The sequence below is a fragment of the Grampus griseus genome (assembly GCF_964374135.1).
Source record: "Grampus griseus genome assembly, chromosome: 20".
NCBI classification, from domain to species: domain Eukaryota; kingdom Metazoa; phylum Chordata; class Mammalia; order Artiodactyla; family Delphinidae; genus Grampus; species Grampus griseus.
Window position 1 is genome coordinate 6,673,206 of NC_139014.1, and position 15,414 is coordinate 6,688,619.

Below are 15,414 nucleotides of genomic sequence, written 5' to 3' on the forward strand. Positions count from 1 at the left end.
AGATGACCGCATGGTCCTTGCTCCCGGGAAGCGGCTGGGGAGCTGCAGGGCTGGCAACTGTGAGGACCTCGTGGTCCCACCGTGGGTGTGGCAACTTGCAACTCTTTTTGGTATGGGGATAGGAGCCCCTGTTATCTGTGGAGAGAGAAACAGAAACAGACCTCAGATAAGGGCCTTCGCACACAGCATTTTAAGTCAGGACCAAATATTCTGACCACTTACCCTCTCTAGGCAGACCGATGATCAGGGATGGGGACGCCGGCCCCAAACTCTAGACCAGACTTCCTCCCAAACCCACCCCTGCCCAGTCATGCAGGGTAAAGGCCATAGATACCAAAAGGGGGCAGCCGTGTTTGCTGGGCTCGTGGGATGCCAGGATGCAGAGTCAGGGCAGGGATGGGCCAACAGCGTTGCCAGTTTGACAGCAGCCTTGGGCTCCCCATGATGGCTTTTTGAACGTGACAGCTCTGCCCTCAAGGCCACTGTTGGCCCTGTTGAGAGTATCTGCTCGTTTCTGGTTACAAGGTTCAGGGACCAGTAGGTAAGACATCTGTCTTGAGGGCCTGGGCATTTGGTGAGATGACTGGCTGCCACACCCTCCACCCCACGGGAGTCACCTTGCCCTCCCTAGCTCTAGAGCCTCACAGACCAGGGATCAGGCCCAGCTCTGCACTGAGCGGCGGCAGGACCATGGGTGAGCTACTCGAAGCCTCTGAACCTCCACTTGCTCACCTGTAAAATGGGGGTGATACAGCCCCTGCACATGAGAGGACTTGTGCAAGGGCAACTCCAGTACCCAGGCGATGGGAGGGCTCAAAACGTCCCGGCCGTGGTTACTATGACTACTGGGTCTCATCCATACGAAGACACCCATTTTCCTGCGTTCTGACTTCTTCAAAATTGAGGTGCATTTGACACCAGCAAAGTACACAGGCAGCTTCTTTTTCCGAATTGGGGGTGAATACGCGGGGCCTCTTGGAATTGACGGCGACCTAGTTATTATCCCCCACCCGAAAAGGCAGACAGATCCACGCCCACCCCAGGGCCTTCCAAGCCCTATCTTCCCATCCCCACCGAGGCTCTGGGCACTCACAACTCTGTGTCCTCCAGGGCCGGCGGGCGCTCCAGCGCCTGCCTCCGCCTCCGCACGGCCCCCATGATCTTCTTGCGGGGTCCCAGGGGGACGTTGATGCTGCGGAGGTCGAGGTCCGAGCACAGCATGAGTGCCTCGAGGTCGATCTTCTCCTGCCGCAGGATGGTGGTGAAGGCCTCCATGTGCAGGGAGGCCAGGAACGTCTCCAGCGGGCTCGTCTCGGGCTCCAGGTCTTCATCCAGGCCCAAGTCCAGCTCGTCCCAAGGCAGCTCCTCCCCGCAGCTGCGGTCCTGCAGGCTGTTGGCACTGCCCAGGCTGTCGTCGTCGAGGCTGGGGGAGCTCTGAAGCCGACCCCGCGGCGTGCCCGCGCCGTCCAGCGCCGCGTCCTCGCGGCCCAGGCCGTGCAGCCCGCTGCTCAGGTAGTTCCTGCGGAACACCATGGTGCCCAGGCCCGGGCGGGTAAACAGGGAGTCGTGGCCTGAGTCGGTGCTGACCTCCGAGCGCGCAGGCTCGGCCGCCAGTGTGGCACGGGAGACGCTGTCCTCGTCGGAGAGGAACATGTCCCTGAGCGGGGCGCGGCCCCACTCCTTGGGGTTGGCGTAGGTGCCCTGGCGCACAAACATCACGTCACTGCCCAGCTGCAGGCCCGAGAGCGAGCGCACGCTCTTGCGGCCGTCCTCGGAGATCTTGAAGGTGCCTTCGCCGCCCTGCTTGCGCCGCTCCAGCTTCTTCTGGATCTTGGTCTTGCCCTTGGCGGTGCCGTGCAGCGTGGCCTGCGAGTAGGGCAGGTGGCTGCCGAGCGCCAGATGATGCAGCCGGCGGCTCAGGGTGCTGGACGTGATGCTGGAGAAGCTGAGTGTGTCCGAGCGCTCGGCCAGCTCGCGCCGGTAACGCCGTTCCATGCGCTCGTGGTGCTTGCGCTGCATCTTGGCGCACTCGCGGATGCGCCGCTCCGCCTCGCGGAAGGCCTTGTCCTTCAGCTTGCCCACCAGCTTGGGGTTGAGGCTGCTCTGCTTGGCCGCGATGGAGTCCAGGTAGCGCACGCATTCCATGTGGCCCTTCATGGCGGCCATGTCCAGCGGCGTGTGGTAATCGTTGTCCAGGCACCAGATGTTGGCCCCGAAGGACACCAGGAAGGAGAGGCAGTGCAGGTGGCCATTGGAAGCTGCCAGGTGCAGGGGCGTGTTGCCCCAGATGTCACACTTGTCCGGGTCACCCCTGCAGGGAGGACACGCGGGGAGGGGTGACGAGCCATCGCAAGGTCAGGCAGGCAGTCGGCAGCGGCTGCCGGTGGGGGGAGCGCCCAGCCTGGATGAGCTTCCCCACAGGCACACCAGAGGGACTCGACGGCCTGAGACCTCTCCTCTGACTCCGGAAGACACGCCGCCGGGAGCCACCGGGCGCAGCTCGAGCGAGCCCAGGGTTAAAGATGGCTCCAGGCTCGCAGTGGGTGGGGCGACAAAGAAGGCGGGGCCGGGGCGGGGCCTTCCCCAAGAGAACTGAGGGCTGGGAATCTCAGGGGATAAATATTTAATGTCCAGAGAGAAAGGAGTGAATTATTCATGGGGCCCGGCGGGGAGCTGGCCCAGAGAGGTGGTGGGCCAGGGCCGAGTCTGGGTCTCTAGGCAGGCACGGCGGTGAGTGGGGCTGCCAGTGCAGGAGTGACCGAAAAAGAGGACGAGAGGGTCGTGTGTGCTGGGCCTGAGCCCTGGGGGAGTGTGTGAGGGTGCGTGCCTGCGTGTCGCCGGGCACGGCCACGTCTGCAGGGAGCAGGGCCAGGCCTGGCAAGGCCGCGTGTGAGAGCAGGTGTCGGGTCTTGGCCTGGGCCAGGAGGGGAGCATGGGGGCAGCCAGGACTGGAGGGGAGGGGAAGGGCAGCCTGCAGCCTGGGCCCAGCTGCCCTCCCCTCCCGGGGCGGCCCCATCTTCGGGAGCGCTGTGAGGCGGCTGGCTCGGGCAGGTCCAAGGGACCCACGCAGCCCCCTCCAACACCCTCCGCGCCAGACTGTGCCCCCCTTGGGCACCCTCCCCCTGGCTCCTCCAAGCTTGCGCCTCCCTCAGGGACCTAGCTCAGGCCCTCTGCCCCACTCTAATGAGGGGGCCACCCCGCAGGGCTGAAGGAAGAATCACTTCATTGTCTCAGCAGCTCCTGCCCACACTCCCCAGTCCCCAACCCCCCGCATTCCCCTCCCCACTTCCCTCACTGGTCTTCAAGTCCTTCTAGACAGGAGCTACTGGGCATCTGGCCCACACCCCATCAAGCACCAGCCCTCACCCTCTGTAGGAGCTGGGGGGGGGTTGGTGCACCAAGGGGGGCCCCCCAGTCCCCTCCTCCCACGAATCTCTCCAGGGGGGAGCAGAATGGCAGATCACTGTGCGCCCTCTTTGCATGGACAGGGGCCAGGCTCGGCGTCTCGGGGCATGGTTCAGCTGCCTGATCTCAGGGGCTGCTTCCACCTGTTGCTGGGCCCGGGGAGCAGCTGTGGAGGGAGGGCAAAGGCGGGTTCCCCACCTACCCCATGCTCAAACCACAGGCCAGCTCCTGGCGCCAGGCCAGCCGGGCCCCTTTCCCTCCACCAGGATTTCCCAGGGCCTGAGATGTTCATGTTAACCCTCCTGGGGCACCTCGTACATCCCTCTTCCTTGTCCAGGCCTCCCTGGTCCCCAGGTCAACCTGACTTCTCTTTATTAAACCGCTGGGGCTGGCAAGTTGTCCACAGGGTCATTCAGCCGTAGGGAGCCCATGTCAGTGGCCCTGGACGCCACATTCCTCAACTGCTACTTCCTAACCCCTTCCCTGGCCCTGACACCTGGATTCAATGCCCACTCCTCCCCGAAGACAACTCCAAAGGGAGGGTGATGGAGCCCGTGGTGGGGGAGGGGCACAGAGGGAGTTCATGGGGTGGCTGAACCGAGTGACATTTGGCGCTGTGGACAGTGCCCACAAGTCTCAGGGACGAGCAGGGAGAGAGCTGTGTGGAATCCAGTGTGTGGGGAGGTGTGGGCGCCGGCTGGACCCCTTGGACCACAGGCTGGGGGTGGGCAGTGAAGAGCTTCTCCTTTCCCAGCCCCCCTTCCGGCCCCTCTGAGGCTTCTGCTCTTTCTCTCCCCATCTCACTATGCCCTTCACTCTTGCTTCCTGGTGCTACCCACCCAGGAGATCCCTCCCACCTTCTCCTCACTCTGAAGCCCCTCCCACAACCATGGACCCCCAAGTCCCAGTCCCTCTCCTCCTAGCCCCGCATCCAGGTCACAAATGTCACAGGCCTCAGTTTGTTTCCTCCTCCCACGACTGTCAATCTCCAAGGTTCCACCTTAGGGTCTGTCCTAGGGAAGAGGGTGGCACAGCGGAGGTGGGGGGGGGAGATGCCATGGAGTTGAGAGGGGGTGTCTCAGGGGCCTAGAGCGGCCCTGAGACTCTCAGTCCTCCCCGGCGGGGCTTGGGCGGGGACAGTAGGATACTCACCCTCGACTCACGATGAGGCGCAGTGACTCCAGGTTGCCGTGGTAAGCAGCCCAGAGGGTGGGGGTCATGCCATCCTCGTCGGGGGCGTTCAGCTCCTTCCTGGTGGCCTCCTTGAGAAGTTCCAGGTAGCCGTCCCGAGCCGCCCGGTGGTACTGGTCGTTCATGGCGCCTGACTTGGACGGGACGGGCAGGGGACACGGGGAAATGCCCCCCGCGGGGGAGGGCGGCGGGGTTAGAGCTGAGGCATGGGGTTGGGGGAGGGGGTCGGGCAGGGGCCGGGGCCGCCAGCGCCCGCCGCCGCAAACAGAAGATGCGGAGCGCCAGAGCCGCCGCTACTCGGACATCTGAGCCGCTCAGCGGGCGGGGAAGGTGGGGGGAGGATCTCCCGCTGCCCAGAGGGCCGCCCCGGGCTGCCCCTGGGTCCTAAACTCCCTGCTCCCGAGCAAACCGGGCCCGGCCTCTCTCCAAAACGCTGCTCACCCCAGCGTCCCGCCCCGTGAGGCCCAGTCTGGGGACAGTCCGAGGTCTGTCTTCACTAGAGCCACGGCGATGCGGCCCCCGAAGTCTCTAAGCGTCAAGGGAACGGGCCAAGGGCTGGGGAGGGATGTCTGAGGGCAGTCCTGACCCCTTGGACAATGGGCCTAAGAGAGTTATGAGGACCGACCGCCAGACCGTCAGCGATCGGGACACGGCTGTCCCGGCGGCCAGTTTCGCGCGAGGTGGGCCAGCCGCGCTCCAGCAGGAGGCGCTGCAAGACTGGCCGAGCACTTCGTACGCAAGTCCGACTCGGCAGCATCCCGCGCAGCAGGGACCAGGGGAAGGGAGAGAGGAAGAGGGAACTTCGATCACTGCGAGGGTGTCGGGGAAGGGGCGGTAGGGTCCCGATCTTGGGGCAGCAACAGAAGAGCCCAAAGGTACAGGGCCGCGGGGCATGAGGGCGTCGGGGTGACTGCGGGCCCTTGGGGCGTTTGTTGAGCGTCAGCTCTCAGGACTCTGGGCGTCAGGAGACAGGGGCGCCAGGGCGCGCTGGGCGCCGGGGGCGGGGTGCCCGCTGGGTGCCGCAGTGCCGGGCCGCGCCCGAGGCTGGCTGCGCCGAGGTGACAGGGAGGCGGGGAGGGGGCGCCTCTTAACGGGTAAATATAAATCATACCTTGTCTGCCTCCGCACGCTCTTCACTAAATTCAGCCCAGGAAAAAGATGGATCATGTGAGTGGGACTGAGAGGTTTATGGAGCTGAGCTCCCGCGGCTGTAAATCACCCTGCCCTCCCCGGTATAAAGTGCCCGTCCATCCCGGCGTTAGAGAGAGGACACACTCGCCGCCCCCTGACCCCCAGCTCAGCGCGGGCTCCCGGCCCAGCCAGGTGGGTGCCCCTGGCTAGCCGGCCGACGGATTTGGGGAGTGGGAACCTTGGACGGGGTCCGACGGGGCTGCAGCCGCTTCTCTTTTCCTCCCGTCGAGCGCGAGACCGGCACAGTGGGCTTTTCTCTCCCCCTTCCCAGCGCTTCCTTCACCCCCCGCAGCCCCCGCCCCTCGGGTCCCCAAATCTAGGGATAAGATGGAGGAAGGAGAGCTCTCGAGGCTGACCTGGGGTCCTGTCCGCTCCGCCCCGACAGTGACCCCTCCAGCCTCCTCCAGTCGCCTCTGCCATGTCCGAGGAGCTGCCCACGGGCCCCAAGGAGAGCCCGCCGGCACCGCGGGCAGCCCCCCGCGAGGTGTGGAAGAAGGGCGGCCGCCTGCTGTCCGTGCTGCTGGCCGTGAACGTGCTGCTCCTCGCCTGCACGCTTATCAGCGGCGGCGCCTTCAACAAGGTGGCGGTGTACGACACCGACGTGTTCGCCCTGCTCACCACCATGATGCTGCTGGCTGTGCTCTGGATCCTCTTCTACCTCCTTCGCACCGTGCGCTGCCCCGACACCGACGCCGTCCCCTACCGGGACGCGCACGCGGGCCCCATCTGGCTCCGAGGTGCCAGGGGAGGTGTGGGCGGAGGTGGGGTGGCCCAGGCGGGGAGCTGGAGGCTGGGGCTCCCGCAGGAATTGCTGGGTTCCCTTCGAGATAGACCGATGAGAAGTCCCCACTCCCCAAGGCTAGATGTGTCTGAGGGTGAGGTGGGCTGTGTCTGAGGCAGAAGAGGAAGGGAAAGAGTCCTGGAAGAGGGATGAAGAGAGGGATGGAGTGGAACTTCCCTGCCCTTTCTAAAGATTGAAAGAGGGTGGCCATGGAAGAGACTTTGATGGAGAGCAGAAAACAGATGACAGCTGCAGTTGACAGAGCCTCTCTAGGGTCCTTTCCCTTATCTATGCAGCCCCAAAGGGATGGGGGCTCAACAGGACATCCATCCATCTACCCACTCAATCACACACCCATCCTTCCATCCATCTTCTCACTTACCCTATTCATCCATCCATCCACCCAATCATCCAACTATTTGGCCATCCATCCTCAAATCTGTAATCATTTTCTCCTGCCTCTCTGATCCACCCCCCACCCTCCTTCCCAGGTGGGCTGGTGCTGTTTGGGATCTGCACTCTCGTCATGGATGTCTTCAAGACCGGCTACTACTCCAGTTCCTTTGAGTGCCAGTCAGCCATCAAGATCCTGTACCCTCTCACCCAGGCTGTGTTTGTCATTGTGCAGGTGGGTGGGAGGAGTGTCCCTGAGTGTGGTGGAAGAGAGCCAACATGTGGCATGGAGTCAGGAGATCTGAGCTCCACTCCACTTCCACGCGGAGCAATCGATTAGGGTGGGGGTAGGACTGTAGTGCAGATCACATGAGTCCGTAAATCTGGAAGCACTTGGTAATGACGTAATATCCAAACGTGAGTGCCTACTTAGGGGCCCTGCGATTTCATTTCACCTTAAGCAGAGCCAGTAGTTAACACCTAGGAGGTGTCAGTTGTGGCAGCTGCTCTGTCTCCTGGAACCTGACCTGCCCTCCTTGGGTGCCCATAGAGGGCATCAGTCTCAGCTCAGCGTCCTGCTGTGGGCATGGCCAGTTGGGCCTCAGCCATGTCCCCTATATTCTGTATTTTTTCAGGAAATAGGGTAGCCTGGATATGGGATTTTTCAAACAAGTTCACTTTTTTATTTCTTGCACGAATAACACGGGAAAAGATCTTCTGATTGAGCTGAGGCAGGACTGGTCTTAACGTGGGACCCAAACCCTCCTCAGCCCAGAATGACCACGTGTATGGTTCCCTCTCTTGAAACATCATCCCTACTGCCCAGGTTTCCACAATTTAACACACTTACGACTTTGGCATTTATATAGTTTTAATTTTACATTTTCTGACTTTAAAGAATACTCAGGCAAAATGGAAATACAGGCACCCCAACATCAATAAACACCACAGCAAGGATTTGTGGGCAGCCAGGTGAGAGCAAGGACTTGCAGGGAAGCAAAGGATGAGGATGAGGCAGGGACAGTGCCAGAGAGAGCTGTGAGGCCGCTTAGGTTCTTTCCGAGGCTGGCCTCACTCCCAGGAATAAATAACTAGGCAGTCAAAACTCCACCCTACAAAGAAACAGAAAACAAACACCAAGCCCAGAGAGTTTACAGGTGGCATTTTGCAAACTTCTAAAGAACAGAGAACTATTTTGTACAAATCGCTCCAGAGAATAGAAAGAGAGAAAAGCTCACGTCTCCCTTTGCAAAGCTGAAAGAAACTCGATCACGTAGTAGGAGGGCTCTTGAGGCGGTAAGCGCATGGTGCTGGGCATGGACCTGGGCACTCCGGGCTGAGCCCGTCTGCAGAGTAGATGACCCCACCACTCTCTCTCAACACAGACTTACTTTCTCTGCATCTCCGCTAAAGATTGTGTTCACAGCCACCTGGACCTGACTCGGTGAGTGCCTGCTCCATGCCCATGGCTCAGTGTCCATGCACAGGGGCTGGGCTCACCTGGCATGAGATGAGCGCTTCCCAACCTGGGGCGTGGGTCCTCTTTCTGCCCCCAGGTGGGGTTTCAGCCAAGGCCCCCTGGCTTTGTCAGCCTGATTTCCACCACCCTCTGCTGGGGGTACGGGGGACGTGCTTGGTGAGATGGCGTGTGTAATGTACAAATGTCCTTTCCCCAAAGAGAGGGAGCAGCCGTGGCCTGAACCCCACGACACCCCCAGCCCTCTTTTGGGAGGCATCTCAGCCAGGCTAAGTGTTCCTTCCAAACTCAGCTTCCCTGTTCACACAGGGGTCTGCCTGCTTTCTTGCTTCTCAGCACCATCTCCCAGGAGAGCATCCCCAGCTCTCCACCACGCCGGGGACCCAACGTGAGCCACAGACTCTCACTGGCCTCTTTGCTCTCCCTCCCCAAACAGATGTGGTCTCATGTTCACGCTCACCACCAACCTGGCCATCTGGATGGCAACCGTGGTGGATGAATCGGTGCACCAGGCCCATTCCCTCGGCAGTCTTCACAGCAACACCAGCCATACCCGCCTCGCTCTGGAATGTGAGTGCCCACTTCAGATTCACCCTGGTCCCGTGGCAGCCAGGCCTCGGGCTGGGTGCTCTGTGGACTCGTAGAGGGCATGGAGGCAAAGGTGGCTGCCCCAGGCTATGCCTCTGAAGAAGTTTAGATGTGGGTGACCCAGGAGGAAGAGTACAGGGGAGCATTTTTTCATCCTGGACAGTACAGCCTTGGTCCCACTGTCCAGGTCTCCGTCCCACCAAAGAAGGGATTCATGCTCCAGGAAGAAAGGGCAAGGGTGATCAAGGTAGAAAGAGGGGAAGGGGGGCAGGGTGGCTCAATGGTGGAAGCGTGGGATCAGAAGGGAGTGCCTGACAAGGAGGAGAATGTAGAAGTAATAATCGCAATAACGATAGTGACAGTTCTCTGAGCTCTATATGTCGGGCACTGTGCCAAGTGTCTCAAGCACCATCTCACTTAACCCTAGCAACCTCCCTGTGAGATGGGTACTATTAGCATTCCCATGTTATGGATGCAGAAACTAAGGCATAGAGAGGTTAAGTAGCTTACCCAAGGTCACAGAGCTTGAAATTGGAGAACTAGGGTTGAGATCCATCTTTGCTTTGAACCAATATGCTACGCTGAAGAAGAATGAGCCCACAGTCCCCCTGGTCCTGGTTCTCTGGACTTCTCTAGCCCCCCCACCCCGCCACCAGCCAGGATCAGACTAGATGACCAAGTCCACCTGGACATTACCTGAATACACACGCACACTCAGTATGGGAGGGTCCAGGAATGGAAAGCATGGATCCAGGCCTACAGGAGATCCCAGCCCAGCAGGACTGAAAAGGGCCACTCTCCACATACAGAGGGGTCCTGAGGATGGTTAAACCCAGCCCAGGGAGGTGGGCGACCTTACGTGCTAGGGCGGCAGGGTGCAGAGGGGTACCTGCCTCAGGGGTGAGAGTCACGTCATTGGTGTCAGTTCTGCCATCGCAAGCCACTTTCTCTGAGTGAACCTCAGTTCCTTCTTCTGCAAAACCAGCTGAGATAGTTCCGGGGATCAAAAGAGTTGTCTGCCAAGGCCCGAGGGATCCTGCAGAGCAGAGCACGTGCTGGATGCAGGGTGAGATTCCTATCAGTGTGGTACAAACCGAAGTGACAGCAGGTCACGGTCGAGACCTGGGCACAGCAGCTTCTTTCTGGCTGAAGCAGATGCTGGCAAGAGCGGCGAGGCAGTTTGAATTTTAGGGGTTTCCAAGCGGGCCACCTTCTATTAGGACCAGAGTCTTGCCTATCTTGGGCAGCCAGGGGTCATTACCGGTGGGGAAGGGTTGGAAGTGTTCTTCTGCAGGAATGGGACAGGATGAAGCGGGCAACTCTGCGGCTCGGAATTTTTTTTTCTTAATCGAGCCCTGGCTCCCATAGTTTCTGGGACATAGTAGATGCTCAATAAATATCTGTGGCATGAACGGACGTGCCAAGCCCTGTGTAGGCATTTGGAATACGGTGGTGACGGATAGCAACCCTGCCCTTCCAAAGGTCACAGTCTAGGGGTGAGGTTCTTCAGGTGGGGGCCTCCAGGAAGGTGGGAGGGCAGTGCAGCTCCGCGCCCCCCTCTCCACAGCGGAGCGTGCGGGCGGCCCAGTCGGAGAAGACTGCTCCTGCAACACGGACGTCTGCCAGATCTTCCAGCAGGGCTACTTCTACCTGTACCCCTTCAACATCGAGTACAGCCTCTTTGCTTCCACCATGCTCTTCGTCATGTGGAAGAACGTGGGCAGGCTGATGGCCTCCTCTACCCGCGGCCACAGCCACGCCCCATCCCTGCTCAGCCTCTTCCGGGAGACCTTTTTTGCCGGCCCGATCCTGGGCCTGATGCTTTTCGTCGTGGGGCTGGCCGTCTTCATCATCTACGAGGTCCAAGTGAGTGGGGAGAGGAGCCGCACCCAGCAGGCCCTGGTCATGTACTACAGCTTCAACATCGTCTGTCTGGGGCTCATGACCTTGGTCAGCCTGAGTGGCTCAATCATCTACCGTTTTGACCGCCGGGCCATGGACCACCGTAAGAACCCCACTCGCAGCCTGGACATGGCTCTGCTGGTGGGTGCCGCCCTGGGCCAGTACGCCATCTCCTACTACTCTATCGTGGCTGCAGTGGCGGGCACACCCAGGGAGCTGCTGGCGGGGCTCAGCCTGGCCCACGCTCTGCTCATGATCGCCCAGCACACCTTCCAGAACGTTTTCATCATTGAGAGCCTCCACCGGGTTCCCCCCGGGGCTGAGCCTCATGGTACTCCCCCCAAGGAGCCCTGCCACGGCCTCACCTTTGCCAACCCGGACACCCTCCACACATTGCCTGCCTGCCCACCCACCCCCAGGCTGGTTGGCCCCAGCCCAGCAGGACCTCAGGGAGCAGTGAGCATCACCTTGGCCCCCAGGGGCCACTGGAGATACCGGTGCTTGAAGGACATTTCTCTGTTTCTCCTGCTCTGCAACATCATCGTGAGTAACTGGGGAGAGACGAGGGTGGGCTGGGAGGAAGAGAAGGTCGAGGAAAGATGCTCTTTCGGGTTTGTTCACTTGGCCCTCTGTCTGGCCCCCAGCCCACTCGAGCATCGTCTGGCTCTCTAGGAAAGGAGCAGGTTCAGGGAGAGTCAGGTGCAGCCCCGGGGGCGAACAGCATCTCAGGGCGCACGGGGAGAATGAGATCCCGGCATTCTGGCATCTAGGCAGAGCTGGAGGGCTCTTAGGGGATGCTGGCGTGAGGGCTGGGAGGAGGTGAGACGGAGCTGAGTGGGGGGCCCTTGCTCCCAGGTGGGAGGTGTGACTCTTCCCGGGACCTTGTGACCAACCTGCTTCTTAGAATAATCGCAGCAGTGACAGGAGGTGGCAGAGACCAGCATGAGCGTGAGGGGTCTGTCAGCAGAGTGCCGTGGCGGGCTGGCCGGGAGGGGGGCAGCCACAACAGTCGCCCCTCCCCGGCGACTCAGCAAAGCCGCTTTCCAAGAGAAACTCCTCTGTAGAGCAGCAGACTTCACCCGATACAAATATACATCCTGTACAAGAACACTCTGTGAAGGTGCATCCCAACAGAGAAATACTCCTCGTGTAGCTCCAACCTAATAGAGAAAGGCCCCAGTGTAGGTATAATCCCCAGGAGGGAAATCGCTAACAGAGAAGCCTGGACCCCTGTGAGTACATCCCAAAGACAGAGCACACCTCAGTGAAGTTTTGCTCAATGTAAAGACAGTCCTTTTAGCTATAACCTCTGATAGAAAATACCCCTAATATAGAAAACAGCCTTAATGTGGGTATATCCCGATATAGAACACATCTCCAGAGGGATTCCACCCCAGTGGGTCTATCTGAAATACACGCCCAAATTGAGGTGCATTCTTGAAGTCCTCACTGCCAATATTGCCCCTCCTACAGGTAAAAAAAAGAGTAGTTACCCATCTCTGACCTACCAGTAGAAGCAATAAAGCTCAAAACCTCCTCCTGTCTTGGGTCACCTTTGGTGTGGCTCCCAGCCTCGGCCGCCCCTCACCTTCTCCCAAGGCCTACAGGCTGGGAGCCTACAGGCTGGGAGCCTACAGGCTGGGAGTCACCTGGGAGGCCGCTTTTGCTCCAGGTATCTGAGCCTGGATCAGCTCTGAGGGCATCATCTCCAACTCCTTCATTTTATAGGATAGAAGCAGGCTCAGATTTGGGCTGTGATGTGTCCAAGGATGTGACACATTTGCGGTGGGGAGAGGGGGGTTAGTCTAGAAGCCTTTATTCTTTGCCTCACACCCCATACATGAACTATCTGAGCTCATAGCCAGGGATGAAGCAGGATTCCAGCTTCAACCGCCTCCCAGACCTGGGAAGGGGGTGGGGTGCGGGGCCAGAGCTGGAGAGCAGAGCTCCTAGCGGGCAGGGCTGGGGGAGCCTTCCGGCAGGATCCTGAACCCCTGCCCTGGGCCTGTCTGATTCTACCATCACCACCCTGCACACATCTCTCCAGGAGAGAGCTACTGATTTAGCCATTTATTCCAAATTCTCACAGCATCTATTGAGACTTCTCCCCTTCCCCAGTCCCACAAGTGGGCCGTACTGAGGGTGGGAGATGTGATCGCAGGCGGAGCCCTAGGCTGGGGGGCAGGCAAGTTCAGTTGGGCACATTTACTGAGCTCCTTAGTGAGTGCCAGGCCCCGCCCAAGATGCTCGAGGTCCCCCCTCAGCAACACCCAGCCCTCGCTGTCCACAAAGCCAGAGGGCTGGGACCCCCATCCTGCCCCCGCCCCACCCAGCAGAGCCCACGGAATGACCCACTGGCACGAGTCCGGGCCAGGTCCTGACACCCCTTTGTCCCCACAGCTGTGGATCATGCCCGCCTTCGGGGCCCGCCCCCACTTCAGCAACACCGTGGAGGTGGACTTCTATGGCTTCTCCCTCTGGGCAGCCATCGTCAACATCTGCCTGCCCTTTGGCATCTTCTACCGCATGCACGCTGTCTCCAGCCTGCTGGAGGTCTACATGCTGTCCTGAAGCCCCACTAGAGACGTGGGGAGGAGGGGCTCAGCTCATGCACCCACCCAGAGACCCCCGCGGAATGAATCCCAGGCTGGCAGTCACTATGCCACGTAACTACCCATTCCCCCGCTGGCCTCAGAGTGGAATTTTCACAAAAGTTATTTTTCCAGGATGAGTTTTTAAATCACAATCAGGACATGCATATCCCTGGGGCATGGGGCAAGCAGTGGTGGGGGCGGGGAGGAGGACCTCTCCCTGCACCCTTCCTAGGACCAGGCAAGATCTGGAAGTGTCCTAGCCTCTAGCTCCACCCCTACCCCCGCCCCGTGTCCTGGCCAATGCTGCCGCCTGGAGCTGGAAACCAATAAACCTGCTCTTCTCCCTGCCCCACCCTGTGCCCACTTCATGTCTCAGCAGCCACATCTAAGATGATCACAGGAGGGGGTCTTGGGGTCGGAGCTGCAAGGGCCCCTGGAGATATTCAGGTCTCAGGCTTTTCTGTGGGTGAGCCAAGTCTGAGTCACAGACTAGTTACAGACTCGTACCTGGGCGGCTGGGAGGGGCTGGGTGGAGTACCCAGGCTGCCACCTTCCTCTTCGCCTTATCCTCAAGTGACATATACATTTTTTAATGTGTTCCATGACACATGAAAGGTTAGGAAGGACTCACCTAATCCAACTACAATTTTACAAAGAAGAAAACTGAGGCCCAGAGAGGTAAAGTGACTTGCCCACAGTCACACAGCGAAAGGGAGCCAGTGCCTTTCTACTAAGAATAATAATTTTCAAACTTTTTTCATGCATCAGAGCTTTTGTTTTCCCCTCAAATGAAACATTTCAGGAATGCAACTTCAATTCATAGACTGTTATAACATAATTTATAACAGGGCTGTTATAGCTAAACAGGGCTTTGGTGGCACAGATTCTCACCCCCTGGGCCTCCTCTTACCCACAACCCCACTCCCTGTGGTCCCTGAGGCTCCTCTCCAAAGCCCTCTGGCTTCTACTCTACAAGAGATATAGAGATGGGCAACTGTGAAGCTGGGGAGGTCCTGGCAGGGCAGAGGGTGTGGGATCTCACTGTTTTCCCAGCCCTTCGACCGTCTCCGAAGCCCCTCAATAAAATGGTTTGATGCAAAAGAAGGTGGGGAGGGGGGATATAGAGATGGACTCAGAGAGACTGAGGAAGTCAGACGGTGCAGAGAGAGATTGAAAAAGAGGCACCAACAGCTAGAAGAGGAGGCAGAATTGGTGGCCAGCGAGTCAGATGAAGGGGGACAGGCTGGGGTCGGGACTGGGGTGGGAGGAGATGGCTTTTGTGCAGGAGAGTGGGAGCAGCTGCACCTGGGGCACAGGACACTTTAGAGGAAAACGTGCCAGGGCCGCACCAGCACGACGAGGTGGGCAGGTCTCAGAGGCTGCAGGAAGAGCTGAGGAGGGCCGCAGGGGGCGCCTCCTGCCGTGTCAGAACCGGGTCTCTTTCGCCCCAAGTTCACGTTTGCCTTAGGGAGAGAGAGCTTGCGTCAGGGCCGGGTCTGGTGCTACATGGGGTACAAGAGAAGGTGACCCCGGATCTGTGGGGGAGGGTCCATTCCCTGCTGGGCCGCCAGAGGCAAGTGTGGCCTGAACCCTACACGGCCTCTGTTGCGGCCTAAGGACATTGCACCCCGACCTACCCCGGAAGCGGGCCTGCTCGTGGGTCCCCTGACCCAGAGCCCCAGGCATGCACCGCCTCCGGCCCCGCCCGCCTGTCCAGCCGCCTCGTTATTGGCTGAGCTGTCCGGGGAGCCCCCGGCGGGGTAATTAACGAAGGATTGATTAATGAGAGCCCCAAAGTCAACAGAAAAATCAATGGGCCGCGGAGCCCGAGAGGCGGCTGCGCAGTCCCGCGTAGGGAGGGCGTCGGAGGCATCGGTCCGGCGCAGGGGCCT

The 15,414-nt window shown here is 59.8% G+C and overlaps 2 protein-coding genes across 2 annotated transcripts; one reads left to right on the top strand and one right to left on the bottom strand.

Moving 5' to 3' along the window:
* Positions 1 to 1,089: 1,089 nt before the first annotated feature.
* On the bottom strand, positions 1,090 to 4,721 carry USH1G (USH1 protein network component sans; the record flags this gene model as incomplete). The annotated part of the gene is made up of 2 exons (XM_082678465.1): positions 1,090 to 2,311; positions 4,558 to 4,721. 2 exons carry the CDS (start codon positions 4,719 to 4,721, stop codon positions 1,090 to 1,092), a joined length of 1,386 nt encoding a protein of 461 aa, XP_082534591.1.
* A 1,484-nt stretch (positions 4,722 to 6,205) lies between these two features.
* Positions 6,206 to 13,499, top strand: OTOP2 (otopetrin 2; the record flags this gene model as incomplete). The annotated part of the gene is made up of 6 exons (XM_082678806.1): positions 6,206 to 6,524; positions 7,060 to 7,196; positions 8,347 to 8,405; positions 8,875 to 9,008; positions 10,594 to 11,471; positions 13,329 to 13,499. 6 exons carry the CDS (start codon positions 6,206 to 6,208, stop codon positions 13,497 to 13,499), a joined length of 1,698 nt encoding a protein of 565 aa, XP_082534932.1.
* Between the last annotated feature and the right edge of the window lie 1,915 nt (positions 13,500 to 15,414).